The 22,500-nt window shown below is 40.7% G+C and overlaps 2 protein-coding genes across 4 annotated transcripts in view; one reads left to right on the forward strand and one right to left on the reverse strand.

The window, feature by feature from the left end:
- Nucleotides 1-22,500, forward strand: part of LOC133536847 (FRAS1-related extracellular matrix protein 2-like) — a 334,085-nt gene that overhangs the window by 17,494 nt on the left and 294,091 nt on the right. The gene's annotated exons all lie outside the window — the stretch shown is intronic.
- The window catches only part of LOC133536846 (short transient receptor potential channel 4-like), a 34,717-nt gene that overhangs the window by 1,887 nt on the left and 10,330 nt on the right, over nucleotides 1-22,500 (reverse strand). Inside the window, exons 3-11 of one of the 2 annotated variants that reach the window (XM_061877481.1) lie at nucleotides 17,006-17,524; nucleotides 6,609-6,945; nucleotides 6,389-6,528; nucleotides 5,995-6,308; nucleotides 5,718-5,913; nucleotides 5,440-5,634; nucleotides 3,817-3,858; nucleotides 3,655-3,744; nucleotides 1-3,584 (exon numbers count right to left, since the gene is read on the reverse strand). The exon at nucleotides 1-3,584 is cut by the window's left edge and continues 1,887 nt beyond it. In XM_061877481.1, coding sequence (XP_061733465.1) covers nucleotides 3,066-3,584; nucleotides 3,655-3,744; nucleotides 3,817-3,858; nucleotides 5,440-5,634; nucleotides 5,718-5,913; nucleotides 5,995-6,308; nucleotides 6,389-6,528; nucleotides 6,609-6,945; nucleotides 17,006-17,524 — 2,352 coding nt within the window. In that variant the 3' untranslated portion in view covers nucleotides 1-3,065. The remainder of the gene's footprint in view (nucleotides 3,585-3,654; nucleotides 3,745-3,816; nucleotides 3,859-5,439; nucleotides 5,635-5,717; nucleotides 5,914-5,994; nucleotides 6,309-6,388; nucleotides 6,529-6,608; nucleotides 6,946-17,005; nucleotides 17,525-22,500) is intronic. The other variant, XR_009802566.1, reaches the window with a different exon arrangement.

A 22,500-nucleotide genomic window follows, 5' to 3' on the forward strand; every position in this document is an offset into this window, starting at 1 on the left:
TCTCTTCGATGCTGATCCGACTGCGCTTTGGATGGTTTCCTGTGGACGGGACCCTCGCTGCTGTCTTGGATCCGCTTTGAACTGAACTCTCGTGGCTGTGTTGGAGCCACTATGGATTGAACTTTCAGAGTATCATGTTAGACCCGCTCGACATCAATTGCTTTCGGTCCCGTAGAGGGAGGGGGGGGTTGCCCACATTTGAGGTCCTCTCCAAGGTTTCTCATAGTCAGCATTGTCACTGGCATCCCACTGGGTGTGAATTCTCCTTGCCCACTGGGTGTGAGTTTTCCCCACCCTTATGTGGGTTCTTCCGAGGATGTCGTAGTCGTAGTGGTTTGTACAGTCCTTTGAGACATTTGTGATTTAGAGCTATATAAATAAACATTGATTGATTGATTTATTGATTGATTGTGTTCCCGGGATTAAAGGCCTCCCCTTTTTTCCTCCAAACATATTGCTGGGTATTATGGCCAAACATCTCAATCTCTGTTTCATCTAACCACAGAAATTTCCTCCAGAAGAAGTTATTATCTCTGTCCATGTGATGTCAGAGCAAACAAAAATTGAGCTGTTTGGCACCAACTTGGTCAAGAGGAGTGGTCAAAAATTCCACAAGAAGCGTGCTAGAAGCTTGTGGATGGCTACCAAAAGCACCTTATTGCAGTGAAACTTGCCCAGGGACATGTAAGCAAAAATTAACATTGCTGTATGTATACTTTTGACCAAGTAGATTTGATCATATTTTCAGTAGACCCATAATAAATTCATAAAAGAAGCAAACTTCATGAATGTTTTTTGTGACCAACAAGTATGTGCTCCAATCACTCTACCACAAAAAAAATAAGAGTTGTAGAAATTATTGGAAACTCAAGTGAGCCATGACATTATGTTATTTACAAATGTATGTAAACTTTTGACCACAACTGTAGATAACTCAAACGGTAGTGGCCGTATTTGGATTCAACTTGCAGAAAATGTCAGATAAACTCAAACGGTAGTGGCCGTATTTGGATTCAACTTGCAGAAAATGTCAGATTTTGTGGCTGATCTGGAACACAATTTGGATTCAGGACTGTTTAACTATCAGGAGGTCAGCCCTGGTGAGGTCTGCCCTCTATAAGGGCTTTTCCAGTTGGTCATGTTTTAATTTACTGTATTTAAAAGTGCTTTGTTTCTTGTAAATATGCTGATCATCAGAGACATAGAAAAAGATCCCCATGTTGGTCTTCTGGTACGTACATACCTCGGTTTTAGGGTAATGGTTCGGTTTATTTCCGGTGCAGTAAGGTACCACAATGCAAAACATAACTGCTTCAATAATTTTTTATATGACACATACAAAATGCACAATTCTAGGAGGTGGTTACAGAATAAATACAAACAGGTCTTCAAAACCAGGTGGCAAGCAGGAAACCCAGGTGCGCACGCAATCTCAGGGCATTCAATTGATCGCAGCAATTTATTGGGACGATTAAATGTTGTGGTTCGTCAGCAAAAGTTGTGTCCACAGGCCAAGAATTGCGTTCATACCTTCCTGTAAGTGAAGCGTCTGATGAAAGCAGGATTGTTTTGTGTACAGTTTTTCTCTATCAGTAATAAACTATTAACCGGAAGTTTATCCCTCCCAAAGTTTATCCCTCCCAGTAAACAGGACGAGTAAGCAGTCAAGCAGATAAACACGAGAACCACTTCATGTTAGATTAATGCCCATAAATGGAACACACATACAGATTGAATCGCACACAAATTAGACAAGGAGATAACTAATCGAATACAGGAATTAGAATTGTTCCTGTATTTTAAGACCCATCAAAGACTCATCAAAGCAATGAAATGGAACCAGAAAATAATTGATAACATGTTTATGACAGTTATTTACTCCCTTTTTTTGTTTTCTCAATTAAAAACCTACATTAAAAGTGATTAGAGCTTATGAATTTAAGTAAAAAACAACAAACTCTGAGGGCATTAATGCCTCACCGGTCGTAAACCGCACGTCACGTCACGGACATACCGCAATCTTAGTTCAAAATTCCTCATTGAAGTGATGGAGGAGAAAATAACGATATTGTGAAGAAATGTACATCATCAACTGATTGTAAGGGAAACTATACGGTTATGTTAAATAAAGATATCTCAGAACAATCAATATACAGTCGTGGTCAAAAGATTATGTACTTGTGAAGGACATATTCTCGTGGCTGGCTTGAGTTTCTTATAATTTCTACGACTCTTATTTTTATTTTTTTTAATAGAGTGATTACAGCACATACTTGTTTGTCACAAAAACATTTATGAAGTTTGGTTCTATATGAATTTTTAATGGGTCTACTGAAAATGTGACCAAATCTGCTGGGTCAAAAGTATGGTAGGTATGTAAACTTTTGAGCAGACTCCACATCAGTCATTTATAATTTCAATCAGGTCAATTCCTACAGAGAATAAAAAAGATAAACTAGTAGGGTAACCATTTAGCAATACACTACGACTCTCGTAATCTATTCAAACAAAGCCGTATTCGTCTGTGCACACTTTTTATACATATAACTCTTCTGGACAGCTGGAATGAAACTTTACAATAACTGCATTTTCTTTGTTCCAGTTGCATAAACATTTATTTATGAGCTACAAGCAAAGAATAAATGTCTGAATAATTTAGTGGGATGTTGTGCTAAGAGTAATGATATAAAATGTGTACAAAATAAATCCTTTGAGGTTACTTGGGGTAAATAATGAACCGTCTAAGTATAATTCATCAATCACATAACCTCTTTAAAACGTAAGTGTGTTGCCCGAAAATGGTCCAATTTTTTTGTGGAATTCTGAGAAAAACTTAATGGAAACTTGGATACAATATTTGTTGATGACTGTCCGTAAGTCAGCATTCCCTGTCAATCATGAGAGGATGCATGAAATATGCATTGACCTAATTATTCATAAACTAGACCGGATAGATACAGGTTGAAATTAATCTGTAAATTAACTGGACCACAGTATGAAAAGAGTCTCTCTATTTAATAAATGACCACAAAGAATAACAAACAGCGTCTACTAATTGTATTAGATTAATGTGTGTATCTTTTTCGGTCATTTTTTTCCTTGGTGCCCTGCCTGCATGAATGAGCGTCCCCCGCTTCATCTGCGACTTCCACTATCACTATCGGACTTTGAATCTCTTGGCATCGTCCACCAGCTTTCGCATTCTTTGATCCCTTCTTTGAGCCCTTCTCTGAGAGTAAATGAGTTTCATCGCAGTTCTGAGAGGACTGTCCTGCGTCTCTCTTCAGGATCCCGGCGTCATCAAACAGCTCATTGTGGCTTTTGACAATCGCAGCCGGGACAACGGAACTAACGGTCGGACTGTTGCAGACGTTTGCAGCTCCGCCAGGCCTGCTGGTGGTCATGTCAAACACCTCCAGTCTGTTTTGCGACTCGTCCGTGAAATATTTAGGGGAATACTTGAAGGCGTTTCCCTGGTAAGCAAAGGGGGAGCTTGCGACTTTCCCGGACCCTTGGCCGTGGTATTTGCCCTTCATCATTCCCAGCACCTCATAGCGGAAACTGGAGATGTCCTGCTTGAGCTCCTGTTGATAAATAATCAATTATTAATAATTGCTGTGGTTACAAAGAACAAAATGGTTAAATTTGCCCTACCTTGAAGTTCTCCTCAGTCAACCCAGCTTCCGTCTTTGCGTCTCTGATCATCGCAGCTACATATCTTTTAACTAGGTTTCTCAAAACCTCCTGGAAAAATACACATTACTGATGTTGATGTTTTAGTAAAATACTTTGTTGTGAACAATGGAGTCATCTAACCTGATACCTATGGTTTAGTCGGACGTTGTCTGCTGCTCGTCTCTGAAATTAATAACAAAAATTGCCCATCAATGATGTACTTTGTGTCTAGTATCAGTTTGTAGTGCTTGACCTCAAACTTCCCCAAAAATACACTTCTCTACAATAGCAATACACTTTTTTAATCAGAAAGGATTTGGTCTCAGCGCTTGACCTCAAACGTCCCAAGAAATAGACTTCTTTATCCATCCATCCATCCATTTTCTACCGCTTGTCCCTTTAGGGGTCGCTGAAGCCTATCTCAGCTACATTCGGGCGGAAGGCGGTGTACACCCTGGACGAGTCGCCATCTCATCGCAGTAGACTTTTTTAATGTAGCGATAAACTTTTGGAATCAAAAAGGATACGACCACTTGAATGAGACTTTGTTCACACTTGTAGTTTGGTAGTGTGATCCGGACCAAAACATAAAAAAAAAGTATTTGGCAGGCACTTTATTGCGGTTAGCTTTTACAAAGATGCAAATGTTTGGCTGTCCAATATGCGAGACAGTTGACAAAAACTGGCACAACTGCCAAATGAATCATTTCAAAAGTTAGGTGTACAGAAATGGAGATGCCATTGAAACCATGGTTTCTTCTAACTCAGGGGCGCTCACACTATTTCTGCAGGCGAGCTACTTTTCAATTGACCAAGTCGAGGAGATCTACCTCATTCCTGTTTATAATTTATATTTATTTATTTATGAAAGAGACGTTTTTGTTAATAAGTTAATGGTGTTTAATGATAATACAAGCATGTTTAACACACATAGATTCCTTTCTTTCATGAAGACAAGAATATAAGTTGGTGTATTTGATTCTGATGACTTGCATTGATTGGAATTAGACAGTGGTGCTGATAACGTCCGCATTTTCAAATGGAGGGAAAAAAAAGTCCTCCTTTCTGTCCAATACCACATGAAAGTGGTTGGATTTGGCATCTCATTTGTCCAACTTGCATACTCGTTTTTAAACACTTTGTTATGAGAGTAGCATATGTGTGTGGCCCTTTAATGTCTGGCAGCAGGTGAGTGACGTCAGTGAGTGTGCGGGTGGGCAAGCAAGTGAGAAAGCGGTCGCTGAGGGCGGGGGAGAAATACATTGGCATCAAACTCCGTAGCTTGCTAGCTTGTGCACGCTAGCTTTCTGAGACTCTTATTTTGTTAGCACAGGCAGGATGAAACAGGTCTTTTATGGTGAAGACAGGAACTGTGCTGTCGGTCTTTAGAGTTTTGACAGTAGGTACGGAGTCTCTAGAAATAAAATGTGTTTCTCTGCGTCCGCCCTGTTAGTGATTTTTTTCTTAAATATGAGCTCGCAGCAGCCAGCGTCATCTCACAAGATCCTCGGGTGCCGAGAATGTCAAACAACTGACGAAAGTGAAGTCTTGGTATGATTGATGATTGCTCATTTTTATGTCTATTTTTTAATGCCTGGCTTGAGATCGACTGACACACCCTCCGAGATCGACCAGTCGATCGCGATCGACGTAATGGGCACCCCTGTTCTAACTGAACCAAGCATGTTAAATATAATATAGATATCTCACTACTAATCCACCATAACAGTCAGAACTCTATGAAAATGAAACTAAGTAACTTACCCCTAAACTTTCGAAGGTTTCAAGTCTTTTTAGGCTTGGCCTTCTAAACAATTGTGCTTTTATCCAATCTGTCAGGTAATAAAAGGATTTAGGACTTGGTATTATATTGAACGGCGATGGCAAAGTCCCTCCCTCTTCAAAGTAGCTCATCCATAGTTTAGTTCTGGCAAATTTCCACTCGATATCTGCGTGATCCTTGAAAGAAAACAACAGCAGGAATGTAAAAAAACCCACCGAGACAAACGGATGTGGTTATACAATAGACCAGCTATACTCACTGCAATGTGCTGGTAGGAGTTGTTCATCATTGCGATGAGCATGTTGAGCAGCACTACCAAAGAGATGATGTTGTACGTGCCGAACATGGTGGTTCCGACAAACTCTGTGAACCTATGGTCCGGCTTCACTCGCGTCACGTAGAGGGAAATCAGGCCAAAGATAGACCAAAATAATGACTGCAGTGTCTCAAATAACCTGGAAAATAAGTAAACGTTCATCTAGTATGCCCCGCTGATCAACAACTGTGTTTATTTGCGTAATGCACTAGTACCGTACGTTGAGAAAGCGTTGTTTTGCCTACTACAGCGGATACCCTTGCATTCGCTACCTTCGTCTGTTAAGTAGTAAAAGTAGAGTTGGTTGAGGCCGTTGGCGAAAGCAAGCAGTACGAGGCAGTAGATGAAGAGGAACTTGAGGATGTCAAGAAGCATGCGGCCAAGCGAGATCTGCAGGGGGCCCAGGTGGGAGTTGGCGGTGAAAAGGCAAATGAGGCGCAGGGAGCTGAAGATGTTGGCGATGGCGAACAGCGCTTCAGCTATTAAGGTCGGGTGCCACATTTCCCAGCTGCTTCGGGGTTTGTGCCCGTTATACTGGAAGATAAATCCAGAAGTTAGACCATGATGATGCTCATAGACAGTGTGATCAAACACAGTCTTGTAGTCCTCCCTACCTTTGCATAGGCAACAATCTTCAGGGAAATGGTTGCAAGATACAATGAGTTCATGATGAAGTCCATTATGTTCCACCAGTCATCGATGTAGTCTTGCAAGCCGCTATCCCACATCTGCTTGATCTCTGTCCATATGAATCCTTGAAGACACGAGCAGAAACATGTTTCTTTCGCTGCCATGATGAACCAAAAGATGAAGGACTTAGACTATTTTATTTACCAAGTATCCAAGGCAGGATCATCCACTCCACCCAGGTGGGCGCCGGGCCCTGAATGTCGTGCTGCGGGCTGGCAATGTGCTGCGATGCCAAGAGGAGCAGCAAGAGGAACGTCAAGTAGGAAGCGGTGTGACAGATGAACTTGATGAAGGGCTTGCGGATCAGTAGGCCGTAGCGGCTCTTGGGGGAGACCATGTAGAAGATGGAGAGCAACGGGAAGAGGAGCCCGATGAGGATGCACGTGATGAGCTTCATTGCCCAGTGACGCCTCCTCCAGCCCGGGAACTCGTCATACCACCGGGAGGCCAGCAGCTGCTGACAGTTGGGCTGGGCGACAAACTAAAAACAAGATAAAAAAAATAGATAACTGGAAGTGTAATTGTACTGTATGCGCCGACTGACTTTCCCTATGATGATCATTTTGACCGAGTTTTTGTTTATCAAATCGGTTATTTGAAAGTCTCTGCAGAGAGTGGTGAGGACGGCGGAAATGATCATCAGGACTCCACTTCTTCCTATCCGGGAAATCGAAAAAGCCGCAGAAAATCTGTAGAGACTCCTCCCACCAATACCAAGGGCTGTTCTCACTGCTGGACTCCGGAAAGAGGTTCTGCTACGGAGGCTGCAGAACCTCCAGGTTCGGTAACAGCTTCTTCCCTCAGGCCATGAGATTCTTAAACGCATCATAATAATCCCCTCCATTCACCCTCAAAAACGGATTAACTCGCTGGAATATAAAGACAATATAACATACATCCGTAAACGATGCATATGCAAGAGTACAATATATTTATCTGTACAGTAATGTATTTATTTATAATTGCACCTTATTGCTCTTTTATCCTGCACTACAGCAAGCTAATGCAACGAAATGTCGTTCTTATCTGACAAAAAAGGAAATGTAAGTCAAAGTCTTATCGCATGACCAAACATTGCGTGTCATTTTTTTTATGATTTGCGACTGCAAAATAACCTGCCATCGGGCTAAAGATGTCATGATCTGTATGCAAAGACAGAGAGGAGATTCAGGAAATAGTGTATTTAATCATGTACACACGTGCAAATGCACACATTGCAAAATATGCTACTTGCTGATCGGCAATCAAGCGATGAGTTTGCAAGCCCAGCCGCTCTTTACCGCAGCCGTGTCCCAGTGTTTGCATGGCTAATGATTGTACTCGCATGAAAGAAGATACTTATCCTCAACCCCATGGCGGAAAGTTTCTTCCAAACATCATTAGCACTGATGGACTGAGGGAAAAGGAATGGGTAAGCATGCTATATACAAGAGATGCGCAGATAGGCTTTTATTTAATCCGCAACCGCATCACAAAAGTCGTCATCCACCCGCCATCCACCCGAACCAACATTTTATCAAAACCACACCCGCCCGCCACCCGCCCGTTGTTATATATCTAATATAGACGATGCAAGGCACTAGTGAGGTTAGAAAGCTTTTGCCTGTTAAAGAAAGGAGACTGATCCAATGCAGCAGAGACATTCAATGCGTGCCACGCATTAATATCTCTTGGCCACGCATTAGTGGCTAAGAGATATCAATGCTTGTTAATATTATTTATCATTATTATAATATTATCGTCATTTCCATTAAGAAAGTGTTGACTATTGTTGCCAATGCCCTCAGATCAGGAGTGCATTCCTCACACTTTGTGTGCGTAGTTGCAGCAAGCAGATCGATTCTTTTAGGAAGTTCAAAAAATGTTTTAGAAAGACTAGGCCTATATTTTTGTTAGGTAAATAATTTTTGCGGAATTTATTTCAATGAATATTAACTTGTTAACGTAACGTTATAATGCTCAAATAGGGACAAGGGAGGGCAGGGTGCACAGTGAAACAGTGAACAATTTCGCGACAAAGATGAACCTTTATTGACTGACCTGCAGCCGTGTCAAAATATCAGACAATCTCCATTGTCAACGACAGGCAGGAAAATAAAGATAAACACTTAGCCTATGTTGTAGGCATAGGCTAATATGGTTTCAAGTTGAAATAAAAAAAATAAATAAAAAATGTGCCTCATAAGCCTTAGGCTGTCAATCACGCGCACAAACTTAAATTATACAATAACATATGTATGCCATCCCTATTTAAACAAAAATAACTTAAATAAATAATAATAATAATAAATTACCTGCAACTTATAGGCCAAGGCAAATAGCTAAAGGGGGAAAATCAAACCCATCAGACTGCACTTTATCATCAAACTTGAATTATAATGAAAATATACAGTCGCGACAAACAAAGCAGGCTAAATAACCTTACATTGTTGTCTGTCTATCTGTGTTGGCCCTGCGATGAGGTGGCGACTTGTCCAGGGTGTACACTGCCTTCCGCCCGATTGTAGCTGAGATAGGCGCCAGCACCCCCTGCGACCCCAAAAGGGAATAAGCGGTAGGAAACGGATGGATGGATGTAGCCAATCGGAGATGCACTTCACTTGAAAGCAAGGCCAAATAATTAACACACAAATACAAAAAAAACACAATAAACAACGCAATTGCCTTAATTCCTTTGCATTGTAGTGCGCCCAAACAACACATAACCATCAAAATTATTCAGTTGACCGAACTCAATACAGGTTAGACTTATTTGGTATAGCCTAGGTAACGTAGAATAATTTAACGTATCCAACCGTACGTCTACTTACTTTTGTTTTTGTTAGCACTATGCAGGAATAAAATGGCATCTACTGTGCCAGGATTCAGGCGAGAGCGCCTGGCCTCTAAAATGCACCCTGCTGCGCTGAAGGAGCGCTCACTTGCGGCACTTGTTGCTGGGACGCATAGGATTCTCTTGGCAAGGTGTTGTAGTCGTGGGAATGATTGTCCTTGTTTCCCCCAAAATGAAAGTAAATTTTCCTCTGCTGATCCGTCAAGATGGAAGTTTTTAGTTTGTCGCGTACCACGTTTGCTGCCGGTGTTGTACCGAAATCTGTTACCCATCGGAGAAGAAGAATGCTTCCGTAAATGGCGTAAACTATCCTTATTCCTGAAACATCACTTATTTATATTTGAAAATGTATGTGTGTGAGAGAGAATCAACAGCTGATACAATGGACTCATACTATAAGGAAAGTAAGTCATTGATTTGAAGAATATGTGTAACTTATTCATTCTGACAACTGACGTTTCAGCATTAAGGATAGTTTACGCCTTTTACGCAAACGTTCTTCTTCTCCTCCTCTTTGGCCTTGCCGTTTAACCATCAAACAAACGCCATGGGAACATCGCCCCCTGGAGTTACAAATTCCGATGGTTAACAGATTTCGGTACAACACCGGCATTGCCATCTTTTTCTTTTTTTCTTCTTCTTCTGTTGTGTTGTGATGTGCTGCAGTGCCTGATGAATAATTGACTGTTTCAAAGAGTGCTGCTCGTTTTTCGTATGTGGGTAACAACATTCAACTATGTATATATATTTCCGAATTGGTTCAACCGCCACCTGCCCGAATCTATTTAAAATCTATTTTTTTCGCCATGTCTCCCGCCCGACCCGCGGCGCGGTTGTGTCCGCAAACCGCGTATCTCTTCTACACACACCGAGTAGGACAACATAACTTCTATACCATGAATTGATTAACGTGGACCCCGACTTTTTAAACAAGTTGAAAAACGTATTCGGGTGTTACCATTTAGTGGTCAATTGTACGGAATATGTACTGTACTGTGCAATCTAGTAATAAAAGTTTAAATCAATCAATCAATAAAAAGCTAACCGCAAAAGCTTTTATGTAAAGTAGGGATAATCGATCCTGATGTCAATACCATCGATGCCTAGGTCAATATTTTTGTTTTCTTTGATGATATTACGGACCTTTGATCCCTCAGACGGTACTGCATAAAAAACCGACATCAATGTGTAAAGGATATCACCACATGGGCTCAGGAACACTTAATAAAACCACTGTCAGTAACTACAGTTGGTCGCTACATCTGTAAGTGCAAGTTAAAACTCTAATATGCAAAGCGAAAGCCATTTATCAACAACACCAAGGAGCGGCGCCAGCTTCGCTGGGCCCGAGCTCATCTAAGATGGACTGATGCAAAGTGGTAAAGTGTTCTGTGGTCTGACGAGTCCACGTTTCGAATTATATTTGGAAACTGTGGACGTGGTGTCCTCCGGACCAAAGAGCAAAATAACCATCCGGATTGTTATAGGCGCAAAGTTCAAAAGCCAGCATCTGTGATGGTATGGGGGTGCATTAGTGCCCAAGGCATGGGTAACTTACACATCTGTGAAGGCACCATTAATGCTGAATTGTCCATACGGATTTTGGAGCAACATATGTTGTCATCCAAGCAACATTATCATGGACGCCCCTGCTTATTTCAGCAAAACAATGCCAAGCCACGTGTTACAACAGCGTGGCTTCGTAGTAAGAGAGTATGGGTACTTTCCTGGCCTGTTGAATGACTAAAGCTCTACATAAAACAAGAATGGGAAATAATTCCACTTTCAAAGCTTCAATAATTACTTTCCTCAGTAACCAAACGTTTATTGGGTGTTGTTAAAAGAAAAGGTGATGTAACACAGTGGTGAACATGCCCTTTCCCAACTACTTTGGCACGTGTTGCAGCCATGAATTTTTAAGTTAATTATTATTTGCAAAAAAAAAAGTTTATGAATTTGAACATCAAATATCTTGTCTTTGTAGTGCATTCAATGGAATATGGGTTGAAAAGGATTTGCAAATCATTCTATTCCGTTTATATTTACATCTAACACAATTTCCCAACTTATATGGGAACGGGGTTTGTATAATCTATTAAAGCAAGGGTTCTTAACCTTTTTGACCTCACGGCACAACTTTTCCACTACCGAGGGGCCCGAAGCCCACTCAAATGTTAACACTGAATTAGTAACCTTACTCTTGATTATAATCATATACAATAATTATTTCCAACCTACTTACAGTTTACAACTTTGTCAAATGATATGAAACCATGTGTTAATCACAAAGATCATTATCTTTTTAACACAAAACCTGAGGCTGATTAGAAAAAGAAGTACTAACCAAATCTACTGTATAAGCAGGGACTCATAAATAACTGCCAAACATTGTTTACATATAATTATGTTGTGTTAAAATAAACTCAATTAATACTGAATATGTTTCTGAACTTAACTGTCAATAAAATGAAAGTGTGGATAAAAATACAGCCTTACCACTTTATTCATAATTTTTGCGCTTAAGAAACTTCTCTATGACTATCTCTTGACTTTTAGGTTTGTTTGATATTGTCATTACTGCCACGAGTTGTGAAAATGTGTACTACAACTGAGTACTGCTGCGGCTCATATGGACCACAGCTGAGACACAGATATTTATGGAGGCACTCTAGGGGGGCCAACAATGGTGCCCTATGGTTAAGATAAACTGTATACAGTATGGGATCAGGACTCGAAATCAGATCAGCTCTGAGGCAAGGAAAATGGATCGGGATCGGAGGCCAAACATATTGATCAAGACATCCTTAAAAAAAGGGCTTTGTGTTATTTATTTTAAGGTGTATGGATTAATGGGATTTACATGATTTCTTATGGGAAAATTGCTTCAGTTTTTATACTATTCAGTGTTTGGCAGACCTTTCGGAATGGATTAGAAAGGAAACATCTGTACATTAATTACAAAAAAATAGAGATGGGGAAGGATTAAATTCAGTTTTGGTTGTGTTTACTTAATGTAACTTGTCAAGCATGTGCAGAAAAGTGAACCACACCATAACCATGCGCAACTCTTCTTCATCTCTTTTCTTTCTTAAAATGTGATTTTCATCCCCTGCTTTCTGACATTTCATAAGAGCATCTTCAAGACATATTTTGGTGGTGACGGGAGTTCAATCCAACATAACCTCATTAGAGCTAAATGGATCCGCATAATGGGGTGGACCATGAGGTCTTCTTTCCACGCCATGCTTCCTATCAAACGTCGGGAGTGGCCAAATTGCATGTTGCGGAACACTGTACAGTCTGTGATGCCAAACGTAGGATTTATTTGGATTAAGATTTAAAGGTCAACTGAAATGAGATTTTCTTATTCAAACGGGGATAGCAGGTCCATTCTACGTGTCATACTTGATCATTTTGCGATATTGCCATATTTTTGCTGAAAGGATTTAGTAGAGCACATCGACGATAAAGTTCGCAACTTTTGGTGCTGATAAAAAAGCCTCGCCTTTACCGGAAGTCGCAGACGATGATGTCACAAGGGTGAGGGCTCCTCACCTCCTCACGTTGTTTTTAATGGGAGCCTCCAGCAGCAAAAGCTATTCGGACCGACAAAACAACAATTCCCCCATTAATTTGAGTGAGGATGAAAGATTTGTGGATGATGATATAGATAGCGAAGGACTAGAAAAAAAATAATACATAAAGTTAAAAAAAAAAAAAAGGCGATTGCATTGGGACAGATTCAGATGTTTTTAGACACATTTACTAGGATAATTCTGGGAAATCCCTTAACTTTCTATTGTGTTGCTAGTGTTTTAGTGAGATTAAATAGTACCTGATAGTCGGAGGGGTGTGTCCACGGGTCTCTTGAGGCCAGTGTCTGAGGGAAGTCGACTGCAAATACAAAAACGGCGCAAACTCCACAGATCTCCAGTAAGAGGCGACTTTTTAACACAATTTTCTCACCGAAACCTGCTGGTTGACAAATGGTCGGGAACCATATTCACTTGATCGCTCTGATCCATACTAAAGCTTCACCTCCGGGAATTTTAAACAAGGAATCACCGTGTGATTGTGTGGCTAAAGGCTAAAGCTTCCCACCTCCATCTTTCTACTTTGACTTCTCCATTATTAATTGAACAAATCGCAAAAGATTCAGCAACACAGATGTCCAGAATACTGTGTAATTATACGATTAAAGCAGACTACTTATAGCTTGGATCGGGCTGGAAAATAATGTCCGTTACAACCAGAGACGTAAAACGCACGCGTCATCAAACCGCAACGTTTTCAACATGACACTTCACGGGAAATTTAAAATTGCAATTTAGTAAACTAAAAAGGCCGTATTGGCATGTGTTGCAATGTTAATATTTCATCATTGACGTATAAACTATCAGACTGCGTGGTCGGTAGTAGTGGGTTTCAGTAGGCCTTTAAATCTGCTCTTTGCAGCATTTGTTTGAAACTATTTCTTGATAGCAGGATGTGAGAATGAAAGATGGATACATGCAATAATGTGGATCACCACTAAGTGCTTGTAATGGTCTGTAACCACCTGCCAGCTCCACCACACCCCAAAGAACCACACTAGCAACCTGTAAAAAGTATGTGGTCATCATTAGTACTGCACTAAACATCATCCGTAGAACGAACAGGAAACTTTTAATGTATTGATTTGCTGTTAGCTTACTTTTTTTGATGAATTGTACCCAATTTTTGTCTGCTTTTCCCATCAAGTCGCCTTATTTTGTTCTTTTACGCGGGGTACTAGTTCACCGCGAGTACAACAGGTACTTTGGGATATGAGTTTAAGTGGTTCTGTGATGCAGATCGTACCTTAACATGCATCGTGCATTGAAACTAATTGAAATCGGTACTTGCCCGAGTTGCCCCCCACCCCCAAACAAACGAAAAAACAATAACAGCACATTGACATGTGGCATGCCTTTTAAAATGGGATAGAGGTAAACTTTGAGATACATATTGTTTTCTTAAACAAGGAAAATCACCTGTAAAGCAGTTTTTTCAAAACAATAATCTAAACTTTGAACATAGTACACACGATTGAATGAAGTTTATACTTAGTCAACAGCCATACATGTCTCACTAAGGGTGGGTGTATGAACTATGCCAACACTGTCATAAACCTGTGTCATATAGTGAAACCACACTAAACAACAATGACAAACACATTTTGGGAGAATATCTGCACCACAACACAACATAAACACGACAGAACAAATTCCCAGAAATCTCTGCAGCACCAACTCTTCCGGAACGCCACAATAGAAGCAAACACCATTGGTGGATCTGCACCTAACATCCATTGTAATGATACCAAGTACAGGGGCGTATCTAGTCGATATCACAATGATAACATTGATATTTTTTAGCATCACTAAATCTTCTTGGCACTGAACCTGCAAAAAATAGTTCCTCTCAGGTTTCTCTGTCTTTACATTTTCACACTTAGCACTATTTTGTAACACTTTGTTGGACGTTTCTTACATATTCCTTATTTTAGCACCGTCCTTTTAAGAGCTTATTGCTAAGTGTTCAATGTGATTTTAGTGTTTTTGTATGGCTGTGTTGACAAGTCATTAAAAATGAAAATAATTATCAATATCAACCAATATAGTACTTCTATCATGTTACAGTTTTCCATAGTGCCCATCTCTAATTACAACACTACCTAGGTTCAATTGTATCACTTGCTGTGGGTGTAATTTCCAAGCATGAGCATTTTTGTCCCAAAATGTACCATTAATAACATGTTTTATTAACTACAAATGGTTCTTTATTAGGCCAATCCAAAAAAATAACCGATTCTTGTAAATAATATGTCAGACCCTGAAATGTTCTCCTAGTGATTAAAATATTATGAGTTTCATCACTTATCTGTCATTATCCCCAATTATCCAATCGCCATGGGGACTGGGTTGGCGGGTGTAATGCATGACATTCAGAACCCGCCTGGCAATTACATGTCCCCCAGGACACCTCAGCCCATTAAGGCCCATTTGTGGCTCATTTTGACGCCGTTCTTCTCCTCAAGGCCACATTGCTGTTCTTCAGCGAATCACATTTATGTTTTTGTCCCTTTCAGGAGGAATAGCTCATGTTTTACAGCATTTTGCTCATAGAAACGTAACGGGAATGATGGCTAATTGAGGCTAATGCCACGTTAATTCACCTGACTTTGCCCTGCATCTTCGTAAAGTAGATATACAAGTTTCTTTTGTGTAGTTTTTTTTATAGCGGTGTTCCTTAACCATAGGGCCAGGCCCCATTGTTGGGCTGCCAAAAATATCTGTTTCTCAACAGCAGTACTCAGTTGTAATACACTTTTCCACCACTTATGGCAGTAATGACTATCTCAAACAAACAGAAGTAGGGAACTAAAGTCATAGCAAAGTTTCTTCAGCGCAAAAATTATGACTAAAGTGAAGAAGCTGTATTTTCATTTGCACTTAAATTTTATTGACAGTTTTGTTCGGAAACATATTCATTAATCATTTTGTTTATTTTAGCACAACATAAATGACTATGTGCATCTATTTTCTGTCAGTTATTTATAAATCACCTTATGCAGTTTGTTCAGTAGTTATTTTTCTAATTAGCCTGACCTAAGCTTAAGAATTATGTGTTAGATAAATAATAATCTTTGTAATTAACACAAGGTTTCATATCATCTGACACGGTTGTAAACCGGGGGTGTCAAACATACGGCCCGAGGGGCCGGTTCAGGCCCATGAAGGGGTTGTATACGGCCCGCGGGATGAGTTTAGTAAGTATAAAAATTAATTTGACATTTTTGAATGAAAGAAATAGCTGTTCTGAATGTGTCCACTGGATGTCGCCATAACAAATCTTCGTATCTTTGTAGATGATGCTTCATATGTACAAAATAAACCCAAATATGTTTGTCGAGGAAAATGTTTAAATTACATAAATAATGTAATTTGATTTTGATATTGTCTTTTTTAGCTTGACAGATTGAAATTTAACACCAATGAGTTGACCGATGAACATTATCACATAGTATATTCAGAAAATATAAAAAAAGACAAATAAAGACAGAATACAATTAGCCGCAACATGAAAGTTTAAAAAAAAAACCCAGTATGATTTGGACATTTTCAAAATGTGCTTGTTTTATTTTTAAACAAAGAAAACTATCTGAAGTGGTCTTTATTTCTAAGTTATCGTGCCGTGATTTTACCAGGGATAGACTTTTCTCTTTGTGGCCCCTGATCTAAAATGAGTATGACACCCCTGTTGTAAACTGAAAGTAGTTTAGGGTAACACTTTAGAATGGGGAACATATTCACCATTAATTAGTTGCTCGTTAACATGCAAATTAGTGGCTCTTAATTAGTCATTATTAAGTAAATATTAGTGCCTTATCCTGCATTCCCTTATTACACAGCCAGTAAGCCATTAACTGAGAGTCTTCCCTCAATAACCTCAGAATTATTGCATATTAGTAATCCGAACCCTTATATGCTCCCCTAGTGTCCAAGTAACTCTAAATTAAGTCTTTGTTGCTTTGAATATGTTCCCCATACTAAAGTATTACCTAGTTTGGATATAATTATTGAATATGATTGAAATCAAGAGTAACATTATTAATTCAGTGTATTTAAGTGGGCTCCTCCGTAGTGGCAGTAATGTTAAGAACCCCTGTTTTAAAGCATCTTCTTACCTCTTTCTGGGAGTATTTGATAGCTAACTTCACCCTGGCCAGATCGCTGCCGTTCTCATCCAGCAGGGGGTTGATGTCGTCACGGTAGTTGAGGATGATTTCCAGCTCTTTGGAGCTCCTGGTTTGGTCCAGTAGGGCCTTGGCAAACTGCTCACACAATTGCGACAGCTCTTCATACTCGGACTTGAACTCGTTCTCCACCCTGCTGAGCTCCTTCAGCTCCCAGCTGAGCTGAAAGGCCGTGAGGAAGGGGTCCTCGCTGGAGAGTGCGATCAGAGACGGGCTGGCCAGCGCCTTGTAGACGTTGAGGCGGGAGTGCGAGTGGCGCAAGCCGTCCACGTCCGAGCTGTACCCGCACTCCAGGCAGTTGCACAGCACGGCGTGCGGCTGCGGTATGGACACGCCTCGCTGCACCAGCAGTTTGATAATCTCGTAGTTGTTGGTGTGGGCTGCCAGGATGATGGGAGTTATGTCTGGGGTGAAGTTTGAAAACTGTTTGTCCAGCAGAATTGGTGGGACCTTTACAGAAGACACAGAAACGTTAGCGGGGTCAGAGTTCACTGATGTTTGGGCTGGATCGGGGGTCAGCAACTCGCGACTCTTTACCTTGGACCACTTTCAGAGATGTGTGAAAAAGGAAAAAGATGAACAATAAAATACATATTGTTTGTTTTAATATATTTTCTGTAGGAGAACGGACATGACACAAACCTTCCCAGTTGTTAGAAATCCCACTGTTTATGTCATACATGCTTCGCTGATCATTTGGCAAGCACCGTTTTGTCTTACTAATTTCAGCGATCCTTGAACTCATCGTAGTTTGTTTGCATGTGCAACTTTCTCTGATGCTGCCACAGAACGACGTGTTTTATGCCACTCCTTCTTTGTCTCATTTTGTCCACCTTTGTCGATTTTATTGGCTTGTGTGGGGTGCTAATCAGGCATATTTGGTCAGTGCATGACTGCAAGCTAATCAATGCTGACATGCTATTTAGGCTAGCTGTATGTATATATATTGCATCATTATGCCTCATTTGTAAGTATATTTGAGCTCATTTAATATTATTTATTTTTATCCTCTTTGTATATAATTTAGTTTTGCATGTCTCATGACACATTATCTGTGTGTAATTTTGGCTGCATTTCTGATAGTTGTTAGTGCGCCTTGCTGTCAGTGTGTGAATGTGTGTGTGAATGGGCGAATGTGGAAATACTGTCAAAGCGCTTTGGGCTTCTTTAAAAAGGGTTAGAAAAGGGCTATACAAGTACAACCCATTTACCATTTACCATGTTGTTCCAGACCACAAGAAATGTTACCTAGCTAGCCAAGATTGAAATGAATCTATTAAAAGAAGACAGCCTGCGGTTTCCTTTAACTTGGACACACACATCTATACCTTTTGCCATTAAAAGAAAGTAATTTACAGGAGTTATCTCACCTTCTGTGTAACCTCAGAGTTACTAATGGTTTCTAATGTAAAAATGTGTACAAAAATATTACATTTCAACATCTCTGTCAACAAAGATTTGCTACAGCCTGCGACACATAGTAATTTTGATAGTAGGCTATTATAGCTAATCTAGACACTTGTGTCATGTGTTGCCATCATTATAAAACTTATATACGGCTTTTCATTGTTTGTGGTTCCAGACAGATTATTTGTTTGTATATTTGGTCCAATATAGCTCTGTGAACGTTTTGGATTGTCGACCCCTGGGTTAGTACTTATTTGTATAATCAGCCTGACTAAGCCTAAAGTTGATGTGTTAAATAAATACCATATATTACCAAATAGTAGCCCGGGCGTTTAAAAGAAGCAGGCAGTTATTTGCACAAGGCTTGTATTTATTTTTGCACCAGCCTGCACCAGGCCATTATTTGGTTACAATGGTTACTGTCCAGTATTTTTTTTTTCGTATAAAAAACTTTAAATGTAAAAGCTATTGGAAACATACAAACAAAAAACAAGACTATCAAAAGACACAAGATCAACAAGGCCTCAAAATGGCAGTAGTGCAACAATTGTCAAATAGAATACCAATACTGAAAATAAATAAAGTTTTTAATCAAAGCAGCCTACCGGGAAAAATAGAATTATGGTACCAAGTACTCAAGTATAAAACCCACCATCAAAACAGAACAATAATAGTGTCACTTAAATAAAATAAAAGCTACAGTATTCCAAGTTTTAAATAAAGCAGCATACAGGAAAAATAAGATTATGGTACCAAGTACTCTATAAAACCATTAAAACAATAATACTGCAGCAAACGCAACTCCAAAAGCAACACAAACCCACTCATTATCATCCTCCTCCTCCCCTTTTTCCTCCTCCTCTTCCTCCCCCTCCTCTCCCTCACCCCCCTCCTCCTATTCAATCACCAGTTCATTGAGGAGCTGCTGTTCTTCATCACTCTCCTCTTCCTGAACCACAGCAGCACCCTGCTGTCTAGCCCTCAACAGCATCTCTCTGCCTGCCTGACATGGCTGTCCCTCCTTGAGGCAGTAAATGAGCTGGTCCTCACTCCCATCAGCTGCCACCGTCAGCCCACACACCTTGTAGGATACCAGAAAGCAACAATCAGCTATGGCTACTGTTTGCAACACACGCACACACACATACACACAGCCAGCCAGCCTACCTTGAATGAGTTGATCAGAGTGTCCCGATCCAGAGCATCCCAGGCTCCCAGGACCCAGTCGACCAGGAGGCGGTGGGATTGGGCTCTCAGGTTCCCTGACTTGGTGTAGGTCTTGTCTTAATCACCAGCCATCCAGTTATCATACTAGTCACGGAGCTGAGCTTTGAAAGGGCCATTCCACACAACATCGGGGGCCTGCAGGTACTTTGTGCAAACTCCAGATATAACAGCCATTGTAAGGTTGTAGCCCCTTTTGAGCTCTGCCTTCGTGGCCTCGCTGATATGGTATGGGTACGAGTCCCATGCAAGTAGGCTCGGTCCGAAGTGAAATTTCCCCAGTGCCCTCTGGAGCCAATTCTTTGTCAGGTCATCATTAAACATGCCATTCTTGGAGGAAACTATAATCACCCCGGGGATGCTCTGCATAGCCTTTACATCACGGACAGCACCTTTAAAAAATAATGTAAGGCTTCAGCTTTGTCCTGTCTGCTTTGGCTGCAAGAGCCACCGTGACGCGTGCCTTCTCGTTGCCGGTGGTTTTGAGGCAGATGGAGCTGGCGCCCCTCTCACTGACCGTACTAAAACCAACCATGTCAAACCAGACGGCTGTTTCATCCATGGCGATGATATTCTTGGGCTGGATTTTCTTGGCCACTAACTTTTTAGTAGAGAAAACGAAGTTGACAATATTCTCGACGGGAGCGTCCTTCTGTGCAACAGTTGTTCTCCTCCTGAGGGTAAAGTTGTTCCGACGCAGGAATCGATTAATCCAGCCACTCGTTGCACTAAACACCACCCTGGTGTCTCTTGTGTCACTCGCGGTGGCATACAACTCCTTGGCCTTAATGCGGATCATTTTGCGGGACACACGGTGGTTCAGTCCACAAACGTGATGTATCCACTGACACAAATTAGCATCAAGCTTATCGCTCACTTTCTTCCTACTTCTGACAGATAAGCGGGCCTGTTTTCCATCGATTGCCGATTGAGATAGTGGTTCTCCCTTTTTTGTTTCCATTCGCGTTCACGATTTGGGTCAACGTTAAACTGCCTGGCCGCTGCCAAACCAGAATTCTGCTCCGCATACTTCACAACCGCTAGCTTGAACTTTAAGTCAAACTTTCGGTTCTTCTTCCCCCTTAAAGTATTCCTGTCCATCAGTTGTGGTGTACCGCTATACATGGGCTATTATTAGGAAGAGGCGTTTAATTCACAAAATGGGCTCAGACGGCGGCTATTAAGACATGGGCGGTTATTTTCCCAAGGGCGTTTACTTGGTAATATACGGTAATAATATGTTTGATTAACACATGGTGTCATATCATTTGACAAGGATGTAAACCGTAAGTAGGTTGGATATATTTATTGAATGTGATTAAAATCAAGAGCATGAGTACTAATTCAGTGTCAATATTTGAGTGAGCCCGGTCCAAATAAGGTTAAAAACTCTATAATTAGAAGATCTATGATGGTCTGTTTTGCTGTTAAGTAGACTGTTAAATACAGTTTAGCACTTCAAACATATGGAGGATTTTTTCCAAGTACATTTATAAAATCAGTAAAGCCCTGCTTTCATATATACTGTATATACAGCCGTGGTCAAAAGTTTACATACACTTGTAAACAACATAATGTCATGGCTGTCTTGAGTTTGCTATAATTTCTACAACTCTTATTTTTTGTGATAGAGTGATTGGAGCACATGAAGTTTGGTTCTTTTATGAATTTATTAGGGGGTCTACTGAAAATCTGACCAAATCTGCTTGTTCAAAAGTATACATACAGCAATGTTAACACTTGGCTCATCTCAATATTTGGGGGGGTTTGGTTGGGGTGATATCAGCATATTTCAGTCATCAACTATTACATCATCTGAGAAATGGACATTGTAACAGCGTAGGTCTCACTTCATAGGATATGTACAGCGACTGATGAACATAGTGAGCTCAGAAAGCGTAAGAACAAGTATTTACATTTGATTATTTACATTTGAGTATTTACAATCTGGGGAGATGGTATGTGGTGGGGGGAGGGGCGAGGCTAGGGTTGTTGCTGCCTGGAGGTGTCTTTTAGTGTGGTTTTGAAGGAGGGTAGAGAGATGTACTTTCGTTTACACCTGTTGGGAGTGCATTCCATATTGATGTGGCATAGAAGGAGAATGAGTTAAGACCTTTGTTAGAACGGAATCTGGGTTTAACGTGGTTAGTGGAGCTCCCCCTGGTGTTGTGGTTATGGCGGTCATTTACGTTCTGGAAGTAGTTTGACATGTACTTCGGTATCTCTGAGGTGTGGCGAATTTTTTAGACTAGGCTAAGTGCAAGTTGTTGTACTCTGTCCTCCACCCTGAGCCAGCCCACTTTGGAGAAGTGGGTAGGAGTGAGGTGTGATCTGGGGTGGAGGTCTAGAAGTAACCTGACTCGCTTGTTGTGGGACTTTTGGAGTCTAGATTTGAGGGTTTTGGAGGTGTTGGGGGTACCAGGAGGTGCAAGCGTAATCGAAAAAGGGTTGAATGAGAGTTTACGCTAGAATCTTCATGGTGCTTTTGTTGACCAGAGAGGAGATTCCATTGAGAAATCTTGTTCGATGGTTGACTTTTTTGATTACCTTTGTTGCCATTTTATCACATGAAAGATTGGCCTCTAGAATGGAACCAAGGTAGGTGATCTCATCTTTCCTGGTGATAACATTGTCACCCACTTTAATAGTGAAGTCACTGACTTTCTTAAGGTTGACGTGGGACCCAAATAGGATGGATTCCGTTTTACCTAAGTGTATGTATAGCTTGTTGTCAGTGAGCCAGGTGCATATTCTGCAGTTTGGCACTGAGGATTTGTTCCACCTGTGACTTGTTC

Source organism: Nerophis ophidion, linkage group LG18 (genome assembly GCF_033978795.1).
Source record: "Nerophis ophidion isolate RoL-2023_Sa linkage group LG18, RoL_Noph_v1.0, whole genome shotgun sequence".
NCBI lineage: Eukaryota > Metazoa > Chordata > Actinopteri > Syngnathiformes > Syngnathidae > Nerophis > Nerophis ophidion.